This window comes from Solenopsis invicta, chromosome 12 (assembly GCF_016802725.1).
Source record: "Solenopsis invicta isolate M01_SB chromosome 12, UNIL_Sinv_3.0, whole genome shotgun sequence".
NCBI classification, from domain to species: Eukaryota; Metazoa; Arthropoda; class Insecta; order Hymenoptera; family Formicidae; genus Solenopsis; species Solenopsis invicta.
The window spans coordinates 13,511,275-13,536,837 of NC_052675.1; the positions used below are offsets into that span (position 1 = coordinate 13,511,275).

General features: G+C 36.0%; 1 protein-coding gene across 1 annotated transcript in view; it reads left to right on the forward strand.

Moving 5' to 3' along the window:
• The window catches only part of LOC105198205, a 153,298-nt gene that overhangs the window by 100,245 nt on the left and 27,490 nt on the right, over positions 1 to 25,563 (forward strand). Inside the window, exons 2-4 of the mRNA XM_011164856.3 lie at positions 1,231 to 1,696; positions 10,626 to 10,859; positions 11,377 to 11,849. Of these exons, the coding sequence (XP_011163158.2) occupies positions 1,231 to 1,696; positions 10,626 to 10,859; positions 11,377 to 11,849 (1,173 nt within the window). The remainder of the gene's footprint in view (positions 1 to 1,230; positions 1,697 to 10,625; positions 10,860 to 11,376; positions 11,850 to 25,563) is intronic.

Below are 25,563 nucleotides of genomic sequence, written 5' to 3' on the forward strand. Positions count from 1 at the left end.
GCGATCAAATATTTTATTTTATACAAAAAGTTTGATTACTTCTGCGAACTACATGTAGAAAAAATACTTGTTTATACTAACTAAATATTTATTTATATTAACTCAATAGTTATGTTCGCTATATTTTAATCCAATTATTTATTGTTATAACAATATTTTTTTCTAGTGTAGAAGGAGTCAATTCTCTCCTTTTAATTTTATAAACTTTGTTACTTAATACATGTTATTTAATACATGAAAATATATTTTATTACTTATTGTTAATTTATCGATTTACAGTCAACTCCTTCTCTACAGGTCTGAATTTTGCTATCACTGCTTACTGTGCCAGTTTTGGGGCTCAGTTTCTCAAACGCTCCTTTTGCGGGTTACGTTGCAATAATATTAATTAACATAAAACACGAAACAACGTTATAAAAACCGTTACACCCTCTGATAGAAGACACTTTCTAGTTTGCGCTCATGTTTTTAAAGTTTTACTTTTAGCTTTTTGGAAATGTTATTCAAAAACAAAGTGGCATGCCAATATTGCTGGCGTTCCTCTATATTTTAGTTAAAACAACATTCACGTTGTTATTATTTTATAAAATCATAGGCTACTAAGTGTCAACATCGGACTCTACTATAGATATACGGCAAACGGTCCGTTCTACACAAAACCATATGAATTGCAAACATGTTCAGATGCAGATATTCTGCAAGAGACGTTATCGCTCTAAAACATCACACGAAACTCAAACACGTGAATAGAAATTTTATTTTAGCGTGCAGTGAAATATTTTGCCGCTTCAGGCTGATTTGATTTATGCTAACCTTAATTTATTCAGTCAATTTATTCAAAAGTCACAGGAGCTGAGAGTATAAAATAAATCATAGATACACAAACGCTTTACGCGCCGAATCTATATGCTAGCAACGTATGGCACATTCTGTGACATACACAAAAATTGCGCGCGAATCAGGATACGCGATATTATCCTTGCAAAAAGCACTTCTCTCAAAGTTGTTCTCTCAAAACGCGAATACACCCTCGAACGTACGCGCATGCACGAACGTACACGTCCGACAGTTGAAAATAAAATCAAACATCCAGCCAAAGTTGCGGATGCAATTTCGCGATGTACTACCGCGTTGCTAGCCGCCGCTGGCGGCGGGCAAAAAGAGAGAAACTCAATCTCCCGAAATGGCTAACGATCGTATCACTCCAACAACATTACTGTACGGTTGCAGGTGAGGAAGTAGTGACGGTGCCGTCCACCAGCAACGGTCAGGAGAGCTGGAAAGCGCAGAGGCTGTCTGTAAACGGCGAATCGCCGCAATCGAGCAATCGTCGCCGCGGCTGCCGGCCTCAATTGCAACCGGTCGTTTCCGGCGGTAAGAGGAATCGGCCGGCGCCACCCCCGCCACCGCAGCCGACATCCTACAAGATCAATGCCAAGGATCAGATCGAGAGGTACTTCGACTGGCCGAACAAAGAGAACACGCCCGGAAATGCCGTGAACTGCCGCGAGAACGACCAAACGAACCAAATCCAGACGACCGAGGAAGCGATAATGGGCTCAAACCTCAGCAGACATAACGGGAAGGGCCTCACTGGCCGGCGCACTCAATCATCCGGGAACCTGTGCGACCCCAAGGGAAAGCTCAACAGTATGGGGAAGATACTGGTGCCCTGTTCCAGCGCGCAAAGAGAAAGGTTAGTCATTTATAATTGTTATCTCTCCCATTGCTGAAAATAGCTTTACATTTATTCTGATACATTAACTGTCCTAGTGGCCATTACCGGCAACCACCATTGTGTCTAATGACTTTCAATTGAGTCTTGACGGAACTATTTTTCGAAATATTTTAAAACGATTATAAAAAATTAATCCAATAATAAATTAAGACAATTGTAAAAAAAAATCTAATATGAAAAATTGACATGAATGCTGGATAATAATGAAAAGTAAAAATGTACTATTACACACTCATAAGGAGAGTCCTATTTAATCAAACTATTCGATATTTTATTATTAAATGCTTATGATAACGAAAATTCTACTCTGTCTTCTAAACGAAAAGATTTGCTAAAATAACGTATTAATTTAAACCTAAGGTTTTTATTTTTTCTTTATTTGTCTTGAATTAAAAAGAATATGTTAACAATTTGTTTTGTTCTGAACAATGTTCACAAGATTTATCTGTAGAATTTGATATTGACATTTAATTACGTAACTCTTTTTATAAAAATTGAAAAAAGAATAATTTTTTCTCGTTGCATTAAATTTTTTTTAAAAGATATTGAAAATGTAAAGAAACGTAGATTAGATTGCAATTTGATTAAAAGTAAATTAAAGTTATACGAAAATTACATAAATATGAAGTTGAGACGATACTCCGTTGCTACGAAGATGGAATTAAATATTGTGAAACATTACGTGAGAAAAAGGTGGATGCAAGAATTAGTCTCAATCACACTTCTCTCGCGACAGATTAAATCTTCTTTGTAATCTAACCTTGCAAACACTGTTAATTTTTGAACGGCATGAAAAACTATTGAAACGCTACAAGGGATAATCGTGTTGCAACACAGAGAAGGAAAGGTCAATTCATGATCGATTACTCATCCGATACCCTTACGGCACTGCTAGTATCACGCCAATAGTTTGCTTAACACAAATTTGCTTGTGGATTATGTACACATTCGGAGAACAAGCTACATAAATTGAAAATACGTAGCATAATATAGTACAATGTAATTTAAATTCAAGTATAACATTAATAATTACACTTTCCTTATCAGCTTTATAATTATTAATATCTATAGCTATGCAATTATTAGATCATGCAGTAAAGAGACACTGCAAAATTATTAATTATGTTACTAATTTATTATAAATTAAATATTAAATGTATATATTATTTACATATGTGTAAATTAAGATATGTGACACAATATATGTATATATAACTTTTATATGTAAATTAAAGTATCACAATTAAATTGGATACGATTATGAATTATGTTAATATATTTATGGATGCTCATAGGTTAATGCTATTTTCATTCTTGATTCATATTTTTCCTTTCATTACTCACTTTTGATGACTTACGTTATGTAATAGCATTGTTATTAATGCAATTACTCTGATATTATCAAAGAAAAATTATAATGACGAAATATTTTTCTTTTATTTCTTAAAGCATTAAGTAAATTTATTTGCACAGCATTCGTGTAATGCTTGTCAACTGTGTAAAGAGGGGAACTCGTTCACTATCGGTGTGAACTGTTCTTTACCCACGATCTCCACGGAACGATAAAACATTAACTCTCTTCACCTTTAACTTTTTGCTTACGAGCTTTTTGTATCTCTTGAAAAAAAATTCACTTAACATACATTTTTCCATAAAGATATCCCTACATTTTCTCATAAATATTTCAATATTCCACTTATTTCTTTTCTTTCTAATATTCTATTTCATTCCTTTTAATTAAAATTTAAATTGTTTTCTGAAGTCTTTTTTTTTCGATAATCGATTTTTTTTATTCAAAAGAGGTGAGCGCCAAAAAAATATTCTGTAAATAAAAAATTGAAGATTAAATGGAAAAAATTGAAAACTATCTTGGAAAAGACTTGACCTATAACAGAAAACGCAATATTGTAACGTCAGCATTTTAACAAAACAAGGACATTCAGGAACTGGCACATAAATTAATACCATCAAATTGTCAATTAAAATGGCATGTCATGATATTTGTAACTAATAACAAAGCTGACTCATTAATTGACAGTTTGATAGTAATTAATTCGTAATAGCTGAATATTCAAGAGAGCCGCCAAGGGATCACTTAAATTAAATACGATAATTTACACTCATTAATAAAATAAAATAAATAAAATAATAAATTATAGTAGTGTATACGATGGCGCCAAACGAGGACATTCAGAAACTATATCTTAATGAATACCATGACATCGTCAATCAAAATGGAATATCATTCGTAACTAATAATAAAACAAACTTATTATTTAATTTAACTGATCGATTCTTTCATAATATTAATTCGTAATAGCTTCTGAAAAATCAAAAGAGTCGCCAAGAGATCACTTAAGTTAAATACAGTAATCTATACCCATTAATAAAAAGTAAAACAAATAAAAAGAATAATTTCCGTGAAAAATTGGAATATATATCGAGACCGACTAGGATTGATTGCAAATCGATCGATTGGGTTACTTTCTTGTGAAGTTGTCTTCTTGATTGTTCCGTTGAGGATTACGAGGTAGTATCTCCTTATAAATCATGAGTGGCTATATTTAGCCGTGAATAAGATTACTTGCCAAGTGATAAAGATCTTTAATTTGGAAGCACATGCTAATTAAAACTATGAAGAAGACGAGATGTTGTTGAGAGAGAGAGAGAGAGAGAGAGAGAGACTTTTAGATGGAAAAACGTGCGAAATCCCGCTTCACTTTGATTCTATTAGGATCTCTCATCGGTGTGGAGTTGAACGTGTTGTGTACTGATGTGTGCTAAGCTGCATAAGACGATTAAGCAATAACAAGGTTGTCGTGAAAACATGACGCCGTGTACTCCAGCAATATCCCTTTACGCCTATACGCTTAACCAGCTAAAGCGAAATAAGCCGTGTGGCCGACAATGGCCGAAATCGTTAATTCGAAGGTGAATTACATTCGACATTGATAACGGTGATAAATGACGATGATAAATTGGCAGAAAACGAGTCGGCCGCGCACGTCGCGCGTCCTGTTATTAAATTAATAATTATTTGTGCCTCGTCGTACATTCGTCGTAATAACGGGCTGGGTGAAGATGAAAGCATGACTGACGGTGATCTCACTGTAGCCGGTCGCGCGCGGTATACCATCTAAAAACTATTAGCGAATCCGTCAAGGACAGACGCCTCGTTAATATAACTTTAATAAGTTCTCTCGAACTCCGGACCATTTTTCTTGATATATAGATATCTTGCGATATTTAATCTGACATCTATCTTTTCCTGCATTTTGTAAGCCTTTATTTCATCACATTTTGTCATGTTCAAGACACAATGTGAATAAAAAAATTGTCGTATTTTAATTAATTAATTTTTCACGTATATAAATATATGAATTTATATTTTGAACATATTTGTCTCATTTTTTTAAGAAATTAGCGAGGGGGAATTCACAACCCAAAATTTTGTACACCAATGCCGATTTTTGGCATTGCTGTAAAACACTGCCGACATTTTTGTACACTGCCGACAATGCTTATTGTTAGTCAATGCCTACAATGCCGTCAATCCTATATTAAAATTAAGGCAATGCCATGCAATTATGAACACTACCGCGTGCCCATTATCATACGCCAATGCCTGCACAAGAATTCTAAAGCTTTCCCGAAGTATTCAAAAATTTTTGTGCTCAACCCCATGATCGAAAAACCGACTCTGAAGTGAGCTCACCACTCCCCAACCACTGACGACAATGCCGTCAATATTATAGATCACTGCTTACTTTTTTCGGCAGTCCACTGCCGAAATTTTGTACACCAATGCCGGCTGTGAATTTCCCCTCGGAAATTAGTTAATAATTACAGAAATAATGAATAATATATTTTAATGATATATTAACAAATACTTTTAACAGTGATTATATAGCTTTAACTAAAAATATTTGAGATCTGCTATAGCTCTGCTAAATTCTGTCTCTTGCAACACAATTGAATTAAACACGATATTTAAAGTAACGGTAGTGCGTTTAAAGTAAAAGGAGAGAACTGGGAAACTTTACTGTCGCGGAAGCCGTTCTGCATCTTGCAGCGACGTACAAAACAGAGAACCCACTTGCATCAGCGTCTCCGGGGCGCATAGTTCTCTCTTGCAGCGACTGCAAGAGCAACCCTACAATGGGGTTAGCGGCGCGACGCCTCCAGTAATAACAAGTTGCCGGCCGCGAGATAATTTAAAGTACCTCTAAGGTCGAGGCTAGTCGCTGAACCAGGACGGCTTCCATTAAACCCTCGTTTACACGGGGACGGAGTAGAGACGGGAGGAATAAGGGTAATGTGGGCTAAAAGAGCAGTTGCGGGGAGGGAATATTAAAAGGCGGCAGCGTGCTTCCTGATCTCATTTGCGTAAGTGCTGTTGTCTAACCCGTCAGTGACAACACCGGTAATACGCGTAAGCGGAATCGTCGCTCCGTTTGTTACTTGTTTGCTTAAGCCTTGAAATATCAGATCACATTTTAGTTATGTTATTAAAAAGATTTTTTTTCCGTGGACTTGAAAAAAACGTTTTAAGACGAAATCTTGCGGTTTGTGTTGCATATTTAATATCAACGCCTTCTTAAAATTGAATTATTATAGAGTAATTTATATGCAACCATGCTGTTATGTGTCTTTATTAGTATTGCGTTGCGATTTCAATTTTTGACTGTTGAATCGATTTGTCAATGTAGTAAGTAGCGTAATCATGTATTGTAACTTACGTGAAATGATTATTGTAAAGAGTACATAAGACTTAGCGGTTATTTCGTGATACGTAAGTGTAGAGGGATAGTAAAAAATCGAATATAGCAAAATAAAAGTATTTAACTCTTGTATTCTTTGTTCAGTTTGATGTTTTGTACGTCTCATCTTTTTGTACACGTTATTTTTAGCGCACGGGATTAATACCATAATGCAGACGCTCCATAAGATTTTTTAAAATTTCTTTTTTTTATTATGTAAGAAAATTAATATTTCATATTTCTAATTTTTTATAGGAGTAGACAGTATAAAATTTTTATTGGTATAATTAATTTTTCTTAAGCACATTAAATAATACTTGATGAATAAAGTTTCTATTAGGCGGTATATATCCTGGAGTTATTCTAATGTTCAAAGAATACTAGATCAATAAGAAATATATCTTTACAAAAAGGACTTTGAAAAGATCTATCTTCTAAAGTATAGGCAATAAAAGTAAAAAATTTTATTTATTTAACGTTAACTGGTCAAAAATAAATATGATATCAATACAATTAGCCAAGTGTATTCTAACAAAAAAAGATTTCGACAAGCCATATCAAATATATTTGAATATCACAAAATGTATTTGAATAAAATTTGGATAAATAATCGGGGTAATTATCCCAAAATTGTATGCAATAAAAGTTTAATGTATTTAAAACTACATGCAGCGAAAAGTTTAACGTTTCCAAAAGTACATGTAACAAATGTTTAACGTATCTAAAAATATATTCAACAAAAGTTTAACACATACATTGTCCTTCATTTAAATTCTAAATTTCATAAAACAGACATAAAGTGAATAAAATGATTAATGGGATTACAGTGAAGCAAAAACATTGCCGTAAATACATTTATAATATAAATAACACAGTGCCTTGGAAATACACAAATAATAAATATAAGATACCGAAATACTAGATACAGAAATAATAATAGATACAAGAAGATTTATTTAATCTTAGTATAATGATTATATACTTCACTTCTAAGAAGATATTCTTGCAGATTTCTATGTTTACAATAAGAAAATAAACTTTTGATCCATTAACGAGGATCACGATAAAAGGAGCTGAATTAAATTGAGATAAGTGAAAGGTCGTATAGTATCGCGAGTTTATAACGGAATGTTTCTCTGAATTTTAATACAGAGTTATTTTAACATTACGTTTCTCCTCACGTCTGTAGTTGTCAGGAATTGCATTATAAGACTGTTATTTGTATCATTGCTCTATGACCGGATAGAATTTTTAGGCCCCACACCGAGGTATCCACGACGCGAGAGGTCGAAGTAAGTGGATAGACCGGTGAAAGGTCAGATGCTCTGCGCGCTTGTGCGCTTATGCATGCCACGGAGGTTTGCGCAGAGGCAAGCGCGCGCTCGCCTATCCACCGGGCGTGAAAGCGGACTACGGCGGATGATGTCACGTACGAATTATTAGTAAAGTTTCCTATACCGTTCCCAGTACGGTCCGTTGTCACGTAGGGTGTTTTATGAGACGCATGCAAACACGATCGCAAAGTAAATATGAAACGTTGTCAAGTGACATTACGACCATTATGTCATTCTCCCCGAACTTATTTTTCAACAATCCTAGAGAGTGACGTAACGGCGAAGAATAAATAAGAAGAGTCGTACAACTTTTATCATTGCAGACAAGAAGCATTTTCCTTCTGTCAGAGTATCTAAAAAAAAAAGGGAAAATATTGATATTGCGTGACATCTCGTCCTATTTTTTTTTTAGTAAAGAAAGAGAAAAAGTATTGTATATCGTTAAGACTTGTGCTTAGACCAAGCTGAATTCAACTTCGTCATTGTTTCCAATGGATTGAAAGATTATTTACCTGTAATATTTGTATCGAAAGTACACGCAGCGAACTTAATCTATCGACATGTTCGCGCGCATGGACGAAACGGCGAGATATCTTACGAATATCATCCACCGATATTTCTATTCCGGCATGCACTCGATTTCATCTTGTTTCGAGTGTCACGTATGTCACATTGCGCGCGAACGTGCTGTCACGCCGAAGTTCTTCCCATCGCATCGAATGCACTTCATATATATCGCTTTTAAATGCTTTTATTTCATTTCATTTTTGCCCGCCCCTCGTTCAAGCCGACGCGACGTTGCGAGCGTAGCAATGATGTTTAAACAAGAGTGTGCACTCTCTCACGCACGCGAATTTACATTCGTATCGCATTTCGCGCGTTTCGTTACGTATACGAGGAAACGGTCGAAGTCGTACAAAACGATCTTTCGCATCTCCATTATACCAACGAAATAATGTACGAATGATGTGAACGGCGGATTATGTAAATTACCGTAAAGTAATTTTTTCTATAGAATTTGACGTTTTCTGACGGCAGCTTGTTACGCGAAACGCGTGCTTCCGTCTTACGAAACTTGTTTCCTTCTCGACACTTTCATCTTCTTTTATACTTGTAATGAAGCGAGAAATAAAGTGACTCGAGTTACGCAAACGATCTAACGTGCAGAACACATCACACGAAGTAATACTCTCAAAGAAAGTTAACCGAGTATTTTAATGGTACATGCATCTTTTAACTTCTTACTAAGTACACAGGTCTCAAATATTTCACTTTTTTTCCGTGGTTTGGAAAAGAAGACTTTTAGTTTCCCGTAGATTCTATATTTTTATTTGCGCCAAATCGATAAGGACAAGTGCTCTATCACGTTAGGTTTACAAGAAAAATGTGGTTAAAACTCATAAAAAAGCGTTTTTTATTATTTATAAAAAATCGTAGTTGACGAACTCGATATGCGAGAAATTTCGAAAAAAGCTCAAATTAACTTGAGCATCGTATTTTAATATAAAAATATAATAATATCGGATATTCGAGCGCTTTTCAGGAGTGAGTGTACCTATATCACACTCACGTGTGTCAAGTAGAATTGCCCCGTGCAGTTCCAATGCGAAATTATCGCAGAGTTATAAAAATTTCAATAGTGAAATCAATATAGGAATAAAAGATCATGTTTCGTTAAAAAGTTATTTATTAGAATTATATAGTTAATTTTTGGTAAATGGTTGTTTTTCAAAAAATACAAGAAAACATTTTTATTATCCATATGTTGAATCCATTACTGAAATTATGTTTATTATGTGCAATAATTGTACAGTAAACTACGATAAGGCAATCGTTATATTTTATCCTGCGAACGTATGTACACCAGTCTCTAAAGACAAAACGCAATGTGCGATAATACTTGCGGTAAATAATTCGCTATTTTTATATTAAAGTACAATGTTCAAGCATTAGAGATATATAGGACTTTTCTTAAAACTTTAAAAAAATTACAAATTGCTTTTTATTGCATTTAAAAGTAGTTCCTAGAAAAAATTTGGCGGCGATTTTCTATCTGGATAAAAAATTATTTCAATAAGTAGACGTGTGTTCTAATAAAAATATAATTAATAATGAAATAAGAAATAATGAAAGAAATTGATCTAAATTTTTTTACTTAAGCACTTTAAATATTTAAGATAATTTATATAAAATTTTATTGCGATGCAGAAATCAGTACTGTAAAATAAACGAAATTTTTTTAGTTATTTACAAAATAACTAAACAATCACAATAAAAACTTTGTATAAATAATCTTGAATATTTAAAGTACTTACACAAAAAAAATGAGATTTTTCTTAATGTAAAAGTTAATTTAATTTTTAATAACATAGAGTAATTAAACTATAAATATATGTTATTAAATTAAAATATAATCATATTCATACAATTTTTATACGTATATACTTTATTTGAAATATTAATATTAAACACATTTCCAAATTTTATTTACTTTGCAAAGATTACATGTCCGATACATTCTTAATTTGAGCCCTTTTTGAAGTCTATAAAACACGTGCTTTATCGTTTACGAAGTTTCAAAAACGTTCTAAAACGCTTTTTTGAAGATTTTCAGCTCCATTTCTTTTGTAAACTTGACGTGATAGAATATTTTTACTTGCAAAGTCGAATTCAGCGCACAAAAAGTTACAAAAAACTATTCTTGTTTTCCAAACCTCAAAACCATGCACCTGTGTTACCATTTCATGTCCAGGATCTAAAAGAATTACTCAATTATCTGTTCTCTATGCGCAGATACAAATTTTGCGGTTCGCTGCCAAATCACTTGGACGATAAAGATGCGCTGGACGACGATGAACGGGACAACAATAACGTTTCGTCCGAAAATGTTGGCGGAAATTTCAGCGGGACGTTACCACACAAGAAACGCTCATTAGGGGTGCACTTCTCGGATAGCGGACCGACCGGCACTTTGGATCTCGTTAAGCACCGATCGCAGGATTCTCTGGACGAGAACGATCCTTGGAGGTACGTGATAACCAAGTATCCATAACTATTCATAGTCATATTACAGGGAAATACGATGCGACGATTGCGAATTGGACATTCAATATGTAGCTTCTCTTCGAATTAATTATCCTTAATAAATTCCTGAAATCTATCTCTCTTCACTTACGCGCGACCCCGCATGCACCATTTCGTCGCGAGACTATTGAGGATCGACAGAGCACGGACAGAGGCACGACAATTTGGAGAATTCCGAGAATGTCCCGTTTGGACTTGAATCTCCGTCGATCGATCGACCGGTCGCGCATACTCTCATATCAAACGCGAACCCACCCAAGTTTTAACTTCGAACTTGATGTGCCCTTCGCACGCGCGGCGAACTTCTCGCATTTTAAAGTATGAGAGAAAATAGTTCTCCCATCGACTCTCTCAGCGCTCGAAATGGCTCCTGCTTCCGGCGGAGATCGCGAGCGCGCAGACGGATCTCCCTCTCCTTCGGTGGAAGATTAATCGCGAACGATCCCTGGACTGATTTCAGATATCAACAGAGCGACCTCGACCTCGTGCGAACCCGCCACGGTAACTACGACTCGGTCAAGAGAAATCGCAGCGCCGAGACCGTGCTGGTCGGTTCCGGCAGGAGATACGGTGGCCGCGGCGTGTCCTCGGAGGACAGATGCCAACGGAACTCGGACCTCGACCTAGTCGGCACGCTGCCGAAACGCAAGCAGGACGGCAGAAACAACAGCGGCAGGAGCCTGCAGTCGTCCAACTCGTCGTCCTCGCAGCCGTGCATAATGAACACCAACGTCAACGACGACCTGCTGATGAAGATTCACAAGCCCGATTGCGAGCTGCTCAAGCATCGCCAGCAGCTTGGCAAGTGCGTCGACCTGAAGCTGAGCAAACTGAGCGGCGAACCGCAGGATCAGGGATACGCGTCCGAACGTTCGCCCGAGGACGAGCATCCACCGTCGTTGCCAGGCCAGCCGTTTCCAAATGTAACACCCGGTAAGTGACTTATTCCGTGTAGATATTTTTTTTAATTATTATTAAAAAGAATCGTGACGAGACGAGACTAGATGCGGATCTCTTATCCGCGTTCCACGTGACGTGAATTAAAACGTGAGTGCCTTTTCCGCGCCTGTGAAAAAGCCTCCATTACCCGGCACGTAATTAGTGCGCAATTAATATTCACTTGCGCGTAATCAGCTTATTGTTAGCAAGCGATATTCACCGTAACGCGAATACTTAGCGTCGCCCGATCGTGTGAAATATTCATTCGCGTGGAAGAAGAACGAACGGTTCGTTCGAGGGAAAACCGGCGCGAGAGGGTAGACGCGTGAAAATACGAACGCGCTTACGCGAGGTTGACGTAACAGGATTTCGAGAGATATGTCAGGAGAGAGAACGGATTATACACGCGTAGAGCCATCCCCGTTCTGGGCTGACAACGCTTCGCGAATCTTATCTCGTCGGGGACGAACGGACCACTTGTATTCCCACGTGTGCGAGAAACTGTCATAAACTTTCCGAAGGTCGAAAGCCCCTTCTTCGCTTACCCTCTTCCTCCCCTTTCCCCTGGTAATAAATACGCGACAGAGCGACCTTGCCATGTGCGATAACGAGCCGTAAGCACCTGATAAAGATGAATGGCGCGGTGATGACAGGTGAATGAAGATCGTGCTCGCCGTGCAAATGATCCACCAGCGAGCAGGGTGTGATTTTCATTACATGTATCTCAGTTTCCATTCAGATTTTCCCATTAATTTCCTTCGCGTATCGCTCAATCGCGATGGCCAGATAACGTAAACGTATGATTGAAATCTGCCGCTTAAATCGCGTGCATTATACGTACTCCTGATTTTGCATAAAGAAAAAGGAGCTCGTTACACGAATATGGGCCGAGTGCGTTAACATTCCCGAGTCGTTAAGAAATTAATCTTGCGCAAGCTTTGCATAACAGATTATACGATGTAGAGGAAAGTATACGTTACTGATTACAACGCGCGACGACGTTTTTGACGAGTTTCACGACACTTAATGACACGATAGGAAGCGTTTCGTAATTTACAGCTTTTTAACGAGCCAGCCTGGTTTCCGTTGATACATGTTCGGATCAATCAATCGTCCCGCCTCATAAGTTACCCCACTCGTCGTCACGCGTACCTGCGAATGCAATAATTTTCCGTCGTTAACATTTATAACAGCTGCGCTTAACTGGAATCTTCTATGTTTCGATTAGGGAACCAATGAAGAAGTTCGTTGCGCCTCGTCCATAATTCAAGTGAGACGTTGACGCGATTACGTTAATTAGAATTCTTGTGAAGTTGCACTAGGCTCTAAGAAACTTATCAAATTCAGACAAATCTACATAATTTTACATATAACACATGTCGAAAATGGCTTCCGAGCCAGTTGTCTGTGTGTTTCGAAAGGCGCTCTCTCTCTCTCTCTCTCTCTCTCTCTCTCTCTTCCTTTCTCTCTCTTCACGCGCGTACACATGCATACCTTGGAATGGATAATGCATCATTTACTTTCGGCACCGATTTTCAAGTGATTTGATCGATAGCCAGTCACGCGAACACATCGCCGTTCGCACGCTTTACACGAACGTGTCTATATCGCGTGGCGCGCGTGAAATCTACATATTTTCAATTTCAATCTCATGCATTTGGAAGGAGCTGTTCAGCAAGCGACGCCGCTGACGAATGGGCGGAATTATTTCCGCGTGTTACTTTTCGTACCATTGTTGCCGCGGCAATTCAGAAGTCAAGCCCTTCGAGCCGCGCCATTAAAATGTAAATCTTTTTTTTTTTGTAAATAACAATAAGAAAATAACGCATTTTGATTTGCAATTTATTGCTTTGGTTAGGTAGTAGCAGCAGCAGCAGCATTCACAAGTGTTTTCCATTTGCTTTGACATATCAGTGGTATCGACAGCAATTAGTTATTTTCATAAATCGGCTGTCAGTTTCTTGTTAAATTTAACATGCAAATAATTTTGCATGTTAAATTTAACGAGAGCGTGCTTCTATTTTTCAGTTAGTTTGTTTCTGCATCAATATTGTAGCTTGCCAAATGGATGAGAAAAAAACTCATGTTTATTTCACGCAAGAACAATTCGAATTGAAGAGACTAAAACCAAAACGTGAAAATATCATGACGCAAATTCGAGCAAGCCGTTTCAGTTTTCGAATGTGACAAAAAAAATTCCATTCATCCTGCTGAATGTACCTCGGTGACACGATGACACGCGTCCTTAGAACGTTAATGGCACGATTTAACAGCACGTTGTTCATTGCGCCTGACGGGCAAGTTTCGTAGCGTAGTTATTACCCTTCCACCCACGCATAACGCTTGCGTGTGTATTCTAGGACAGCGGTTCTCAGAGACCAAAATTGTACCACGTATTAGGAGAGAGTCGTCGAATGCTCACTTGTAGCGTAAATTGTACCGCGTTGATATTTTATGTTTTTAAATGTAACCAACATTTTGTGACAAAAATATAAAATAAATAAGAAATGAGTGGTAGAAATAAAAAATTAACAGGTTACATTTTATTTTATGAGTACTGATAATACTTCTAAAAACATCAGGCACAACTGATGTTAATTTTTGATCAATGTAATTTAATAATCGTGCAATTTTATACTGAATTTTTATATATTAATGAAAAAAGATTTATTATTGAATATTTTACTCTCGTAATATATACGTATTTGCAATTTTTATAAAGATTAAATCAATATTTTCATAAAATCAAGTTTCTTAAATTGTATACTATCACATAAATTGTATTATAATAAATGATATTAATGTAAAAACCGATAAGTGATAATAGTAAAACTAATAGTTGATATGAATAAAAAAATATTAAATACAAAAATAAATTTGGGTCAGCATTATTTCAACATCCTTATATTTTGTTATTATTATTTATTAATAAATTAATAAATATTTGATTTTGTTTTAATCCATTATTATTAAAATAAATATTTGTTAATGATGCCTTATATTTGTAATTATTTTAATTCATACATTGCAGATACGTTGGAGAGATTGCAAGTATAATTTAGGCGATTAATTGTCTAATAAATCGTACCTTTTGCAACGTGTTGTAAAAAGATTTACAATAAATTTGTTATTAGTGACAAGTTATTATATTGTTATAATAGGTAGCTGAAACATTAAATTGCAATTTCCAGCATTTACATTAATGCCAAGTGGCAAATATACTAAAAAATATAATTAAGTAGTACACATTCGTCGACTCTACCCTAGCTCGAAAAAATTATTTATCGCATTTCGTAATTATAAGTATCTCGAGTATCTCGTTCATTAATCTCTACTAAATATCTCATTACGACGACATCTCACTGTCTCGTCGCGCGAAAACAGGGGTCATTCGTATTTAAAATAATATTATTTAAAATAAAATAATTATTTAATTATTAAATTTATTATTTTAAATAACTTCTCATGACCTCTTTCTTATTTTATATTTTAAAAAAGTTTTTATTTTATATATTTTTTTTTCTTTAACCAAGTTGTATTATTTTACTGACTCCTGTGCGGGAGACCGTTTCATCTCGTGCGCTGCGGTTTGCATCGACCGATTTTTCCGAGGTGCGTGGAAAAGCGCAGACCATTCCTGCAATGCGGCCTTTCATGCCGTCGATAATTCCGCGATCGCACGGTTCGAGTTCACGCGCGCTTTTAATGGCCCCGTTACCGCGACTTTACGATCGCGGAAAATTTGGGATGAACCGAGGCACACGGAGGATCTCGTGGATCGCAAGTTGATGGCGCGACCTTTCTAGAATCGTCTCAGGCGCTTTCGCACGTCCCGGACATACACGGTGACGGGGAGTCAACCCAGTTTGAGAGACCCTGACCCAGAATATATACGCGGCCCTTTGTGAACCAACCCACGGCCGCGTACGCTTTGTGCGGACTGGTATTTGCGACGGGATCCAGCCGGCTCCGAAATTACCGGGTTACCGGTATAATAAATCGCCCAAATGCGCGCAGCGTGTCGTGAGAGTATTAAAAATCGATACGCGATAATTAAAAGCGCGGTCGAGGTACGCCGTTTTAAACCCCGAAGTGCTCGAGCCACTCTATTAAACTCCTCTCGCCGCGGTCTATTAGCTCGAAGAGCGACGTTTAATGAAATATTTTTATCTCCACCGGCAAAATATGTACGTAATAAATGGCAAACGCGCATTTTAAAGCGCCACTTATCTTTCATCGCGTACATACATCTCGCGCACGGAGGGGATGAGAATATTTAACTATGTAGTCTACGCTTGCCACATTAACCATTACTTAGGCGAGCAAGGCTGAACTTGCGAAACTAATAAACAACTATCCAGCGTTATACGATGCTCGTATAACACTGGAGCGCGTTCGATCTACCCATTTGCTTTTTGGATTAACAACATCACTAAGAAGAGTGATGCGAACTTGCAGAATCAATAAACAGTCGGTCCCCGTTATGCCGTTTCCATGTTTCGCGATATGGATTGTTTATGTTCGTCACTGTGTCACGGAACTGTGCGCTTAAGCAGGAAATATTCCGTTCACGTAATGGTCGGGGACTTGATTCAGGATTCTCCTAATTCGAATGCGAATGTCTATGACAGAACGTTGACTGAACTCGAGAGACAACTGAGCGATTCAAATCTTCGAAAGCTCTCTGCATATACTCCCCTGATACCCGAACAGAATTAATTCAAATCGCATGTGTGGTATTACTACTAGAGGATAGTTGCCAAATGCGTACCATTTAATCTATTTTTTATTACATTTTGCATTTGGATACAAGTTAAAGTTCAAAATTGGAGCTTGATATTGGAGCTTGATATTGGAGCTGGTTTCAGATATTTATTATTATGTGTTAAACCTTTTAATAATAACAAATTAATTTGTTACCAACTTTTCTGTAATATACTGCAAAATGTTTAGAAAACCGAACACTTGAAACGTACTTGTTTCTTAAATCTATTGTCTTTGAAAAGATCGAATTTAAATAATAAGAATATGAATTAAAATAATTAAAAATATAAGAAAGCATTAACTAATACTTGTTTTATTAATTTATCAATAAAACAATCAGATATTCAATAATTAATAAATAACAACAATGACAAGGAAAGAGCACCAAAATAAAACTGGCTTGAATTTTATAATTAACATATCTTTTTTATTTATAGCAATTATTAGTTGTACTATTATCAATTTCACATTAGTATCATTTGTATTGTAATGAAATTTGTGGTAATACAAGTTAAAAAGGAAACTTGATAGGTTATAAACATTGATGTAATTTATACAATAATTGTAAATAAGTATTGTATATACAATGAATGTAAAATATTCAGCAAATCTTCTTTTATAAATATATAATTTAAAATAAAATTACATGATTATTATTAGTTAAACAAATTGATGAAAAATTTACAACAGATATGCTTGATTTTTTTAAATGCTAATATACACAAAACAAGATAAAACTTGTTGAATCTTTATCTATATTACTTATTTTTTACTTACTTTTTATTTTTATCACTAAATGTTGCTTAAGAAGTAAAAATGTAAATTATTGAAGAGATACGCTGTAGCAGACCAGTATACATTCAATAATTTTCCCTTACTTTAAAAGAAGAGTATGAATTTTTTGTGCAAGATCTTGGATTAATTAAAACTCTGTTTTATTTATTACCATATTTATTACCACAAATTTTATATTTTCTGTTTTTTTATTCTCTTTATTTCTTTTGTTGTTCAGCGAAAGAAATCAACGAAACGTCTTAATCCCCACCCGTTTTCCCCTTTGCTTTTTCATTTTTACTGATGAAAAAACTTCAACTTTGATCGAACGGTGTAATCGAAATGAATGAGGGTCGTAGAGACAAAACCATTGCGAAGAAGATTGGCAGTAAATCTTGACATGGTTCGATAACAATGAAGGTTCCAAGTCTAAATACGTATCTAATTTCTCAACTACCAGATTCCCCTCATAATCCAAGAGCTAAGAAGGAAAAGATCGGCTTTCTGAGCTCTCTCTCTCTCCCTTTCTTTCTCTGCTCCGACTTACCAATAAAATTAAATCTCGAGACTACCGAATATCTTATATACAGTAAAAACTAGTAATCGAAACTTACGATTTCCATCGCGAGATATGTTGAAGTGTCGGCTCAAGTATCATCAAGCAAATGCCTTTCAACCCTGTCGCGATTGCTTAAAATCTGCGCGGCTCGCGAAAAAAAGGTGCCAAAGGCATTCAATGCCGCAAACGGTCTTACTCGCCGAGTTTAGTGCCGCCTTTCTTCAGTTCCTTCGCTGACATTGTAGGTTTTCTAAGTCAAGATTGTGCGCTATTGATCGTGCGGCCGTTGCACGACCGCTTATTCCGCCTTATTCCGCCGATCTGGGTCACTTCGACGTACGTTCTATGCGTCTCACCTATTGACCCATTTGTACAGACTATACGCTGGAATGTTGTTATCGAAGGGCAGAGGGAGGAAATGGTTAACTATATTGTTTCACGGTTTCGGCGCGTTTCTGCGCGGATTACAAGGTCGGTATCGCGGTGGACTAATTTCAGTACTCCCGGCACAATGCTGCACCGATGACCAACTGACCCTAATGTGAAGGCCGTGGGATAGTGGACGGTATTTTCGGCACGCTGGATATCTCTCTTAATTCGGAGCATTGTGTGCAGTGTGCAGCCGTGGTCGTTCGTTGAAAGGAAATCTCAGAAACAATCAATTTATCGGTTTTAAATTATTTTCAGATGTTAAATTGTGTACTATATCTTGTTGTATACATCTTCAATACACAGTGTTTTCCGAGAGAATTTTATGCTAATGATAGTTAGAAAAACATTCACGTAATAATAAGATGCAGTCATAATTATAATAAAGTAATTTACATATTTCCTATTTACACACACACACACACACACACACACACACACATTATATACATATATATGTATATATGTATCTTTATCTCACTTATTATTAATTTTATTATTTTTCTATTTATTAAATCTTAACGGTCACTGGGGTCTATGTGACTCTCAACAAAAATTTTGGCTAAATTTTTCCTACGTTATTATTTTAATATTGGACTTCTGTCACCACATATCGACAGTTCTAAATTCTTTCTATGCAAAAGTATTGCTTGCTCCCCGGAACGTGTCAGTTTATTTTAGTCAATTTATTTTCTCAAATATTACTCTCTTATACCTCAAAATGAATATTTTTTTTTAAAACATGTACTATGACACTGATTTTTTTCTTTTAGTGCTATATCTGAAAACTATACCTTAAATTTTTTTTTAAATAATAATAAACTAAAAAATTGTGATTTTTTAAGCAAAAAAAAAGGTCATTTTTTTACATTTCTATTAGTTCAATAATTTTTTGCTATGTTTAGTTTAAAATTCAACATAACATAAAATTAATTTACGTTTTATACTATTTAAAGAATGTTTAGTAATTTTTTTTTAACAATTAAAAGTTTACGCCCGACATTATAGTACTTTATTGAAATGTGAGCATTAAAGGTTAAATAATTACAAGTTTGTGTTGTGATTGAGAGCTTTTTTATTTAATGCAAACTATTTTATTATTCGCAGGCGTGTTTCGCATACATATACTTTTTTGAAAATGTTACATCCGTTGACTATAAAATATTGAGATAGTATGTTACAATCACATGGACCGTTCGGCGAATATTGAAAAGTTCCAAAGTGAAAATAGAATCGGTACGCACGGTTCTATTTTCTCTCGTGCTGGAATTTATTTTACAGCCCGCTCAAATTCACCGAAATATCACAACGGCCCATTTCCGCGTGGAGATGCGTGTGATCGCAACGTTTGCAATCGATTTCCCTTTACGCAGAGATATTGAGAAATGAGGTGGAAAATAAAAGGGAAAGTAGAATGGAAAAGAGGTTGTAGGGATGTGATATATATAATTCACCCTCGTCATTATCACAGCGCATAACAAGAAGTGTAGTTCAAAAATCATCAAATAAAATAATCTTGTTTAAGATTTTTCTTTTTTATATTTATTTCTGCACTATTCGATTTTTATTATTTCTGTTACATTTTATGTATTATTATATATCTAATATATTATCAAATATGGGACGTAATTGGGTTTCGACACGCAGGATAATCGATGAAAGCTAAAAATGGATTCATTACATAAGATTTTCTTTCAGATATAAACTTTTTACATGATAAATCTATAATTGCGTCTATTTATATGTGAATTGCAAACAAATGGCGCGTATAAGATATACGCCATAGAAATATCTGCGGATTTTATCTGCAGCTTCTATATGCAAAAGATGTAATTCCTGTTCGCTGTTCGAAGGTAATGATCCTGGAAATTGAAATCCTAGGAGAACACTTTCGCGCAAAAGACCGCGATGGAAACTTTCGGCCCGTTCGATCGCAATACACTCAAAAGAGAAGGTAGAACTTTACGGTTCGTTCCTGCAACTTCCGCACATTGTGCTTGTACGCCCCTAATTGGTCTAATAATTCCCCCGGTAAAAACAAAGAAAATCCGTAACGCGTTGAATGCTAATGAACGAGTAGGAAGAAAAACGACTCGCTTTCCGAAGAATGGCTAAACGGTGCTCATCTCGCGATCTTCTCTTGCCTTCATTTATACACAGGGAGAGAGAGAGATTTACGGCAAAACGGTAACTTTTTTGTAATTTTCAACCGCGCGTTTAATCCTTAAAAACAGCTTTGTGTATAAACCACCGCATATATTACATAATATAATCCATAAGTATTTGCATATGAAAAGCCAGGTTTTTACCGTGATTACAAAAGGAAATAGCTGAAATAGCAGGTGTCATGTTATAATTTAGAATTCTGCGTCTTTTGCATTTTACGAAGAAGACGCGGTACGGTTGCTAGGCTGAAGGGACTGGGGGTTTTCAACTCCTCTCTCACGTCTTTCGTATCGATCGTCCTCGCGCGCGATCCGCCGGACGAACAAACGAAAAACATCGAAACTTAATTCTCAGTCCCGACCAGACTCGATCCCCCGGTACGAATGTAATTTCCGATCGGCGACCCTTGCCTCTTTCCTGCGCGCGGCGTGGATTGCAATTCGTCAGGAAGTCCGCCACCGACTCGCGGAGGTACGTCGCGTGTCATGGTGTGTTACGTGGCCGGGTCGTAACATGCCACAGCATGAATAATTTCGCCGGCCGATTGCCTAGCTAATGCGACGAACCTCACCGGCCGCCGCCGTATCGCCGGATGCGCTACACGGTAGGGAAATTTCGGTTCTTTGGCTCGACGGGGCTCACCGCTGGCGTGCACAGCTACCCTGGCTAATTCCTGACAGATTGTTGTTATGCGGAGGTGGTACCAGAGCCGGCTACGAGAATTAAACAAACGCGAGGTGCACCAGCGGAATCGGTATTAGCAATTCTACATACGTATTCTAAATTGGTGAATTGTTAAAAAGTTAATAAATGCATAAAACTCTATATGTAAAAAGGGAACTAATTAGCAAGCAGTCACACTTGAAAAAAAAGTGATGTTTACGATTATAATTGTTAAAATAATTATAATTAAGAGCTCCATTTTTATAGTTATTAATTTTGTAAATAATATAAGGTTAGTAATAATAACATATAATGTGTTAGTAACAGAGAGAATGATTGCAATTAGAGGAGAGTTGCCAAATGTGTACCACTTAAACTATTTTCTATTATATTTCGCATTTGGTACTATTTTAGATGCAAATTAAAGTTCAAAATTGTAATTTAATGCTTCAGCTGTCTATTATTACATGTTAAATTTTTCAGTAATAACAAATTAATTTGTTATAAGTTTTTCTGTATCGTGCTGCAAAAGACGTGATTTACAAATGATCGTCTAAAGTCTAAAGTGTACTTGTGATTCCTTAAATCGTATCGAGTTCGAAAATAACAATTTATGAGTTAAAATATTTAAAAATAAAAAAACCGTTAATTAATATTTATTTTATTAATAATTTATCAAAAAACGGTCATATATTCAATAATTAATAAATAATAATAATGAAGAGTTAAGAACCCTGAAATAAAACTTAAATTTATTTTTGTAATTGATATATTTTTATTCATAATAATTACTAATTTTACTATTATCATTTATCAATCTTACCTTACTCTTAGATTAATATCATTTTTTCATAGTAAATTTTGTGGTGATATAAACTTTATATAGTTTATAAAAATATCAATTTAATATTTATAATAATTGTAAACATATATATAAAATAAATGTAAAATATTTTTCAACAAACCTTCTTTTATGAAAATATAACAATTTAAAATAAAATTGCGTAATTCGTTATTATCAGTTATTATAAGTTGATGAAAAATTTATATGAGACACTATACTTGATTTTCTAAAATGCCAATAGCATGCAAAAAAACAAAATAAAACTTGTTAAATTTTTGTCTATATCACTTATTTCTTATTTATTTTTTATTTTTGTCACTAAATATTACTTATACGAAGTAAAACTGTATAATATTGAATATACGCTTTAAAAGACCGATACATATTCAACAACTTTCCCCTAACATCTGTAGTTGGCATCGAAAAAATAGTTATAAATTATAATCATTTTAACCATTATTTTTACATTTGATTACAGTTACAAATACCAAATACCTTTCTCAGAGTATTGCAATCATTATTAGTTAAAAAATTACAATAACAGTATTATTACATGCAATTATTGTGTATACAATAATACTGTCATTGGAATTACATATATATTTAAAATAAAGTAGAATTGTTTAAAAATAAATTGTGAAAATTAAAAAAAGCGAAAAGAATGACGCAAACTTTATTAAACGCTGTCTCACACAAAAAGAATATAAATCATCAAAAAAAGATATAAAAATTATTGGGCAAAAGATTGTGTGCAATAAATCAAGTTCCATTTGAAATTTCATCCTGCGGACATGGAAATTTTTCTAATCAGATATCTTTCGCTTTTCATTGCCTAGGCTTGCACTTTTTTTCATCACAATTAAAGTGTATCCTCAGAATCTTGAAAAATTTGCGCAAATCATACTTGCATGACCCGTCTCATTTATGCGAAATGAGAAACGGGGGAGATTTCGGTTCCTCTTTCACGAGAGCCGTCGACACGAAGCTCGACTCTGATTGTGAGTAGCACGCCGACGGAATAGCTGCGGACATCCGGGCTTCCAGGTACAACCGCCTTCCTGTTACCCTCCCGTTCGTCGAGTAATTCATTGCTGGACTGATGGCGATCGCGTTATCGCAGTTTAATGCCCCTCCTCGTATCGCATTAGCGCTGAGACTCGGCGAGCGAGCGAGCGTGTGTGCATGTGGGCGCGCGAACCGCTCGCTTATGAGCGCGGAACACCTCGTCCCTGGAAATTGTCGTCGATCATTATTCCGCGCGATCGCGTGCCGTGGATTTCCCCGTCCGGAGAATCGGTAATGAACGTTGGAAACATGGCGCGATAAATGCGCTTCGTCGAACGCATTCCGATTTGCGATTCGCCGCTGCGCCAGTTAATATACAGCCTGCAGCTCGGCCGCAGGAAGAGTGACACCATACCGCAAACGCTCGCGTTTGCGGCGAACGTTCAACCGGCCTTTCTTTTTTAATCCTCTGTGCTCGGTCATTTCCCCGATTTCCTCCGCATTACCAGTAGTGCGCTTCCGCTAAACAAAGCGTTTGCTCTCCTCGAAATAAAAAGCTTATAATTGAAAACTGCTGTAGAGACCGTAGCGGGGCTAAAGTGAACTTCTTCTTCAAAGAATGTTGAGAAGAGTCACCGGATGTTCCTTTATCCATAAGTTCTGACAAATGACGATCAATCATGCGACAAAATTTTCGACAAAGCATGATCGATTTATGTAACAACGATAAATTTGTAAAGTCGATTTTTCATGAGGAAAAAGGGGATTAACGATTGTACTTAAGAACCTCGACTCTCTTCCGAGGTGAGAGGAAATCTCTACTTGCAATTAATATCGATTTTGCAGTAATAGTTATAAATTATCGAGGCACTCTGTCGAGCATTATCCAACTATGAATTCGCTCTTTTCTCTTATTATCAATTCATTGTCATAACTTTCGTCTATTATTATAATTTAAGGGACAGCGAGTGCACGAAAGTTGGTCGGCTGGCGATGGGTCCGCGGACTTTTAACTCTTTCTCGTCGTCGCCTTACGATGCGGTTTAATAAAGCGCGTCATTAATCACGCGGCGCGATAACGGGAAACGTGTGTTAACAGCGCAGCACTACCGAGAGCAGGTCAATGGAACACTCTACCGGATTTCCGATCGGCAGACAGGCTTCTAGATTTAACCGCGTGTTCTCCAACCCTCTTGGGTAATTTATAGTCGGCCTGATGGCGATCGCGTTATCGCGATTTAATGCTTCATCCCTATTCGCCGTTCTATTCCACCGATATACCGCTCCTTTCTTCCTCCCGTTGCCGTTTTTACATTCGCTGTACAAAGCGCACGATCGTGATGACTTCTTTCTAGGCAAGCTCCAAGTTTACAATCACGGACGGCCGAAAGAAAGCGGCGCACGTATGTACCTCACGCAATATTCGTTTGTAAAAATAAACTATAAGCGCGAATAAATCAAAGCACGTTAGCGGGCAGCAATAATCGTGAATAGCATACTTCATGTACGCGACATTTGTTCCGGGCAGTCGTATTCTATTACCAAATACGGGAACGAATGATTTAATATTATATATCAGCAATATATCAAGCTATTTCAAACTTTTCTGTGCTAAATTTTTTATTGCTAAAAGTTGGGGATTAAAATGTATTTGCTGCGGAATACAAATTTATTAACTCAAATTAAAAGCGTACTTTAGTATATAAATAAGAAAGTGCAGGCAGCTGTTCCTCAATATCTTACGCACGTGAAACCGCAAACATTCGATTCGCAGTTGTACGCCACAACGCCAACAGATGCGGTGAAGTATTTCTGCATCATATTTTTCGTAAGTGAAGAATAATGCACAGAATAGAATAAAAGGCGCAGCATTATGAGATTTCCACTCTTGTCTTGAAACAAGAGAATTCCATTTTATCAAAGGAATCCTTTACGAAGTCGAGTTCCCAAAATTGGACTTTAAGTTGAAAGAAAATGAAATGTATCTTGACAGTACAATTTTCTTTATTTTTACTTAAAAATTAAAGAACTTGATATTTCCCTTAGAACAAATTCAAAGCATTCGTTGAAGCATATACAGAGTGAATCCTAGGTTTAAAAAATTTAAGGAGATATTCCTTGACTTATTTCATGAAGAAAAAGTCTAAACGTATGTTCTAAAGTGCTTTGTTTATCAAAGTACAGAGTATCAAAGTTGAGAAAAAAAGAAACATTTTAAAAATCTTGAAAACGCTTAGAGATATTTTAATTAAATGTCGTGTGCTTACATGTGATGTTGAGAACATTTTTCAGCGCCAATAAAATATTTTTGAATCCACCAGAAATGTTTGTATGAGTAATCACATTGAGTTTTTGAAATTAAAAACTAGAACGTCACTGTTTTCTTTCAAATTCTTGCTACAAGTAAGCACCCCAAATTTAATTAAAATGTCTTTAAACGTTTTCTGGATTTTCAAAATTTCATCCCCTTAAATTTTTTACTTAGGGATCACCCTGTATAATCT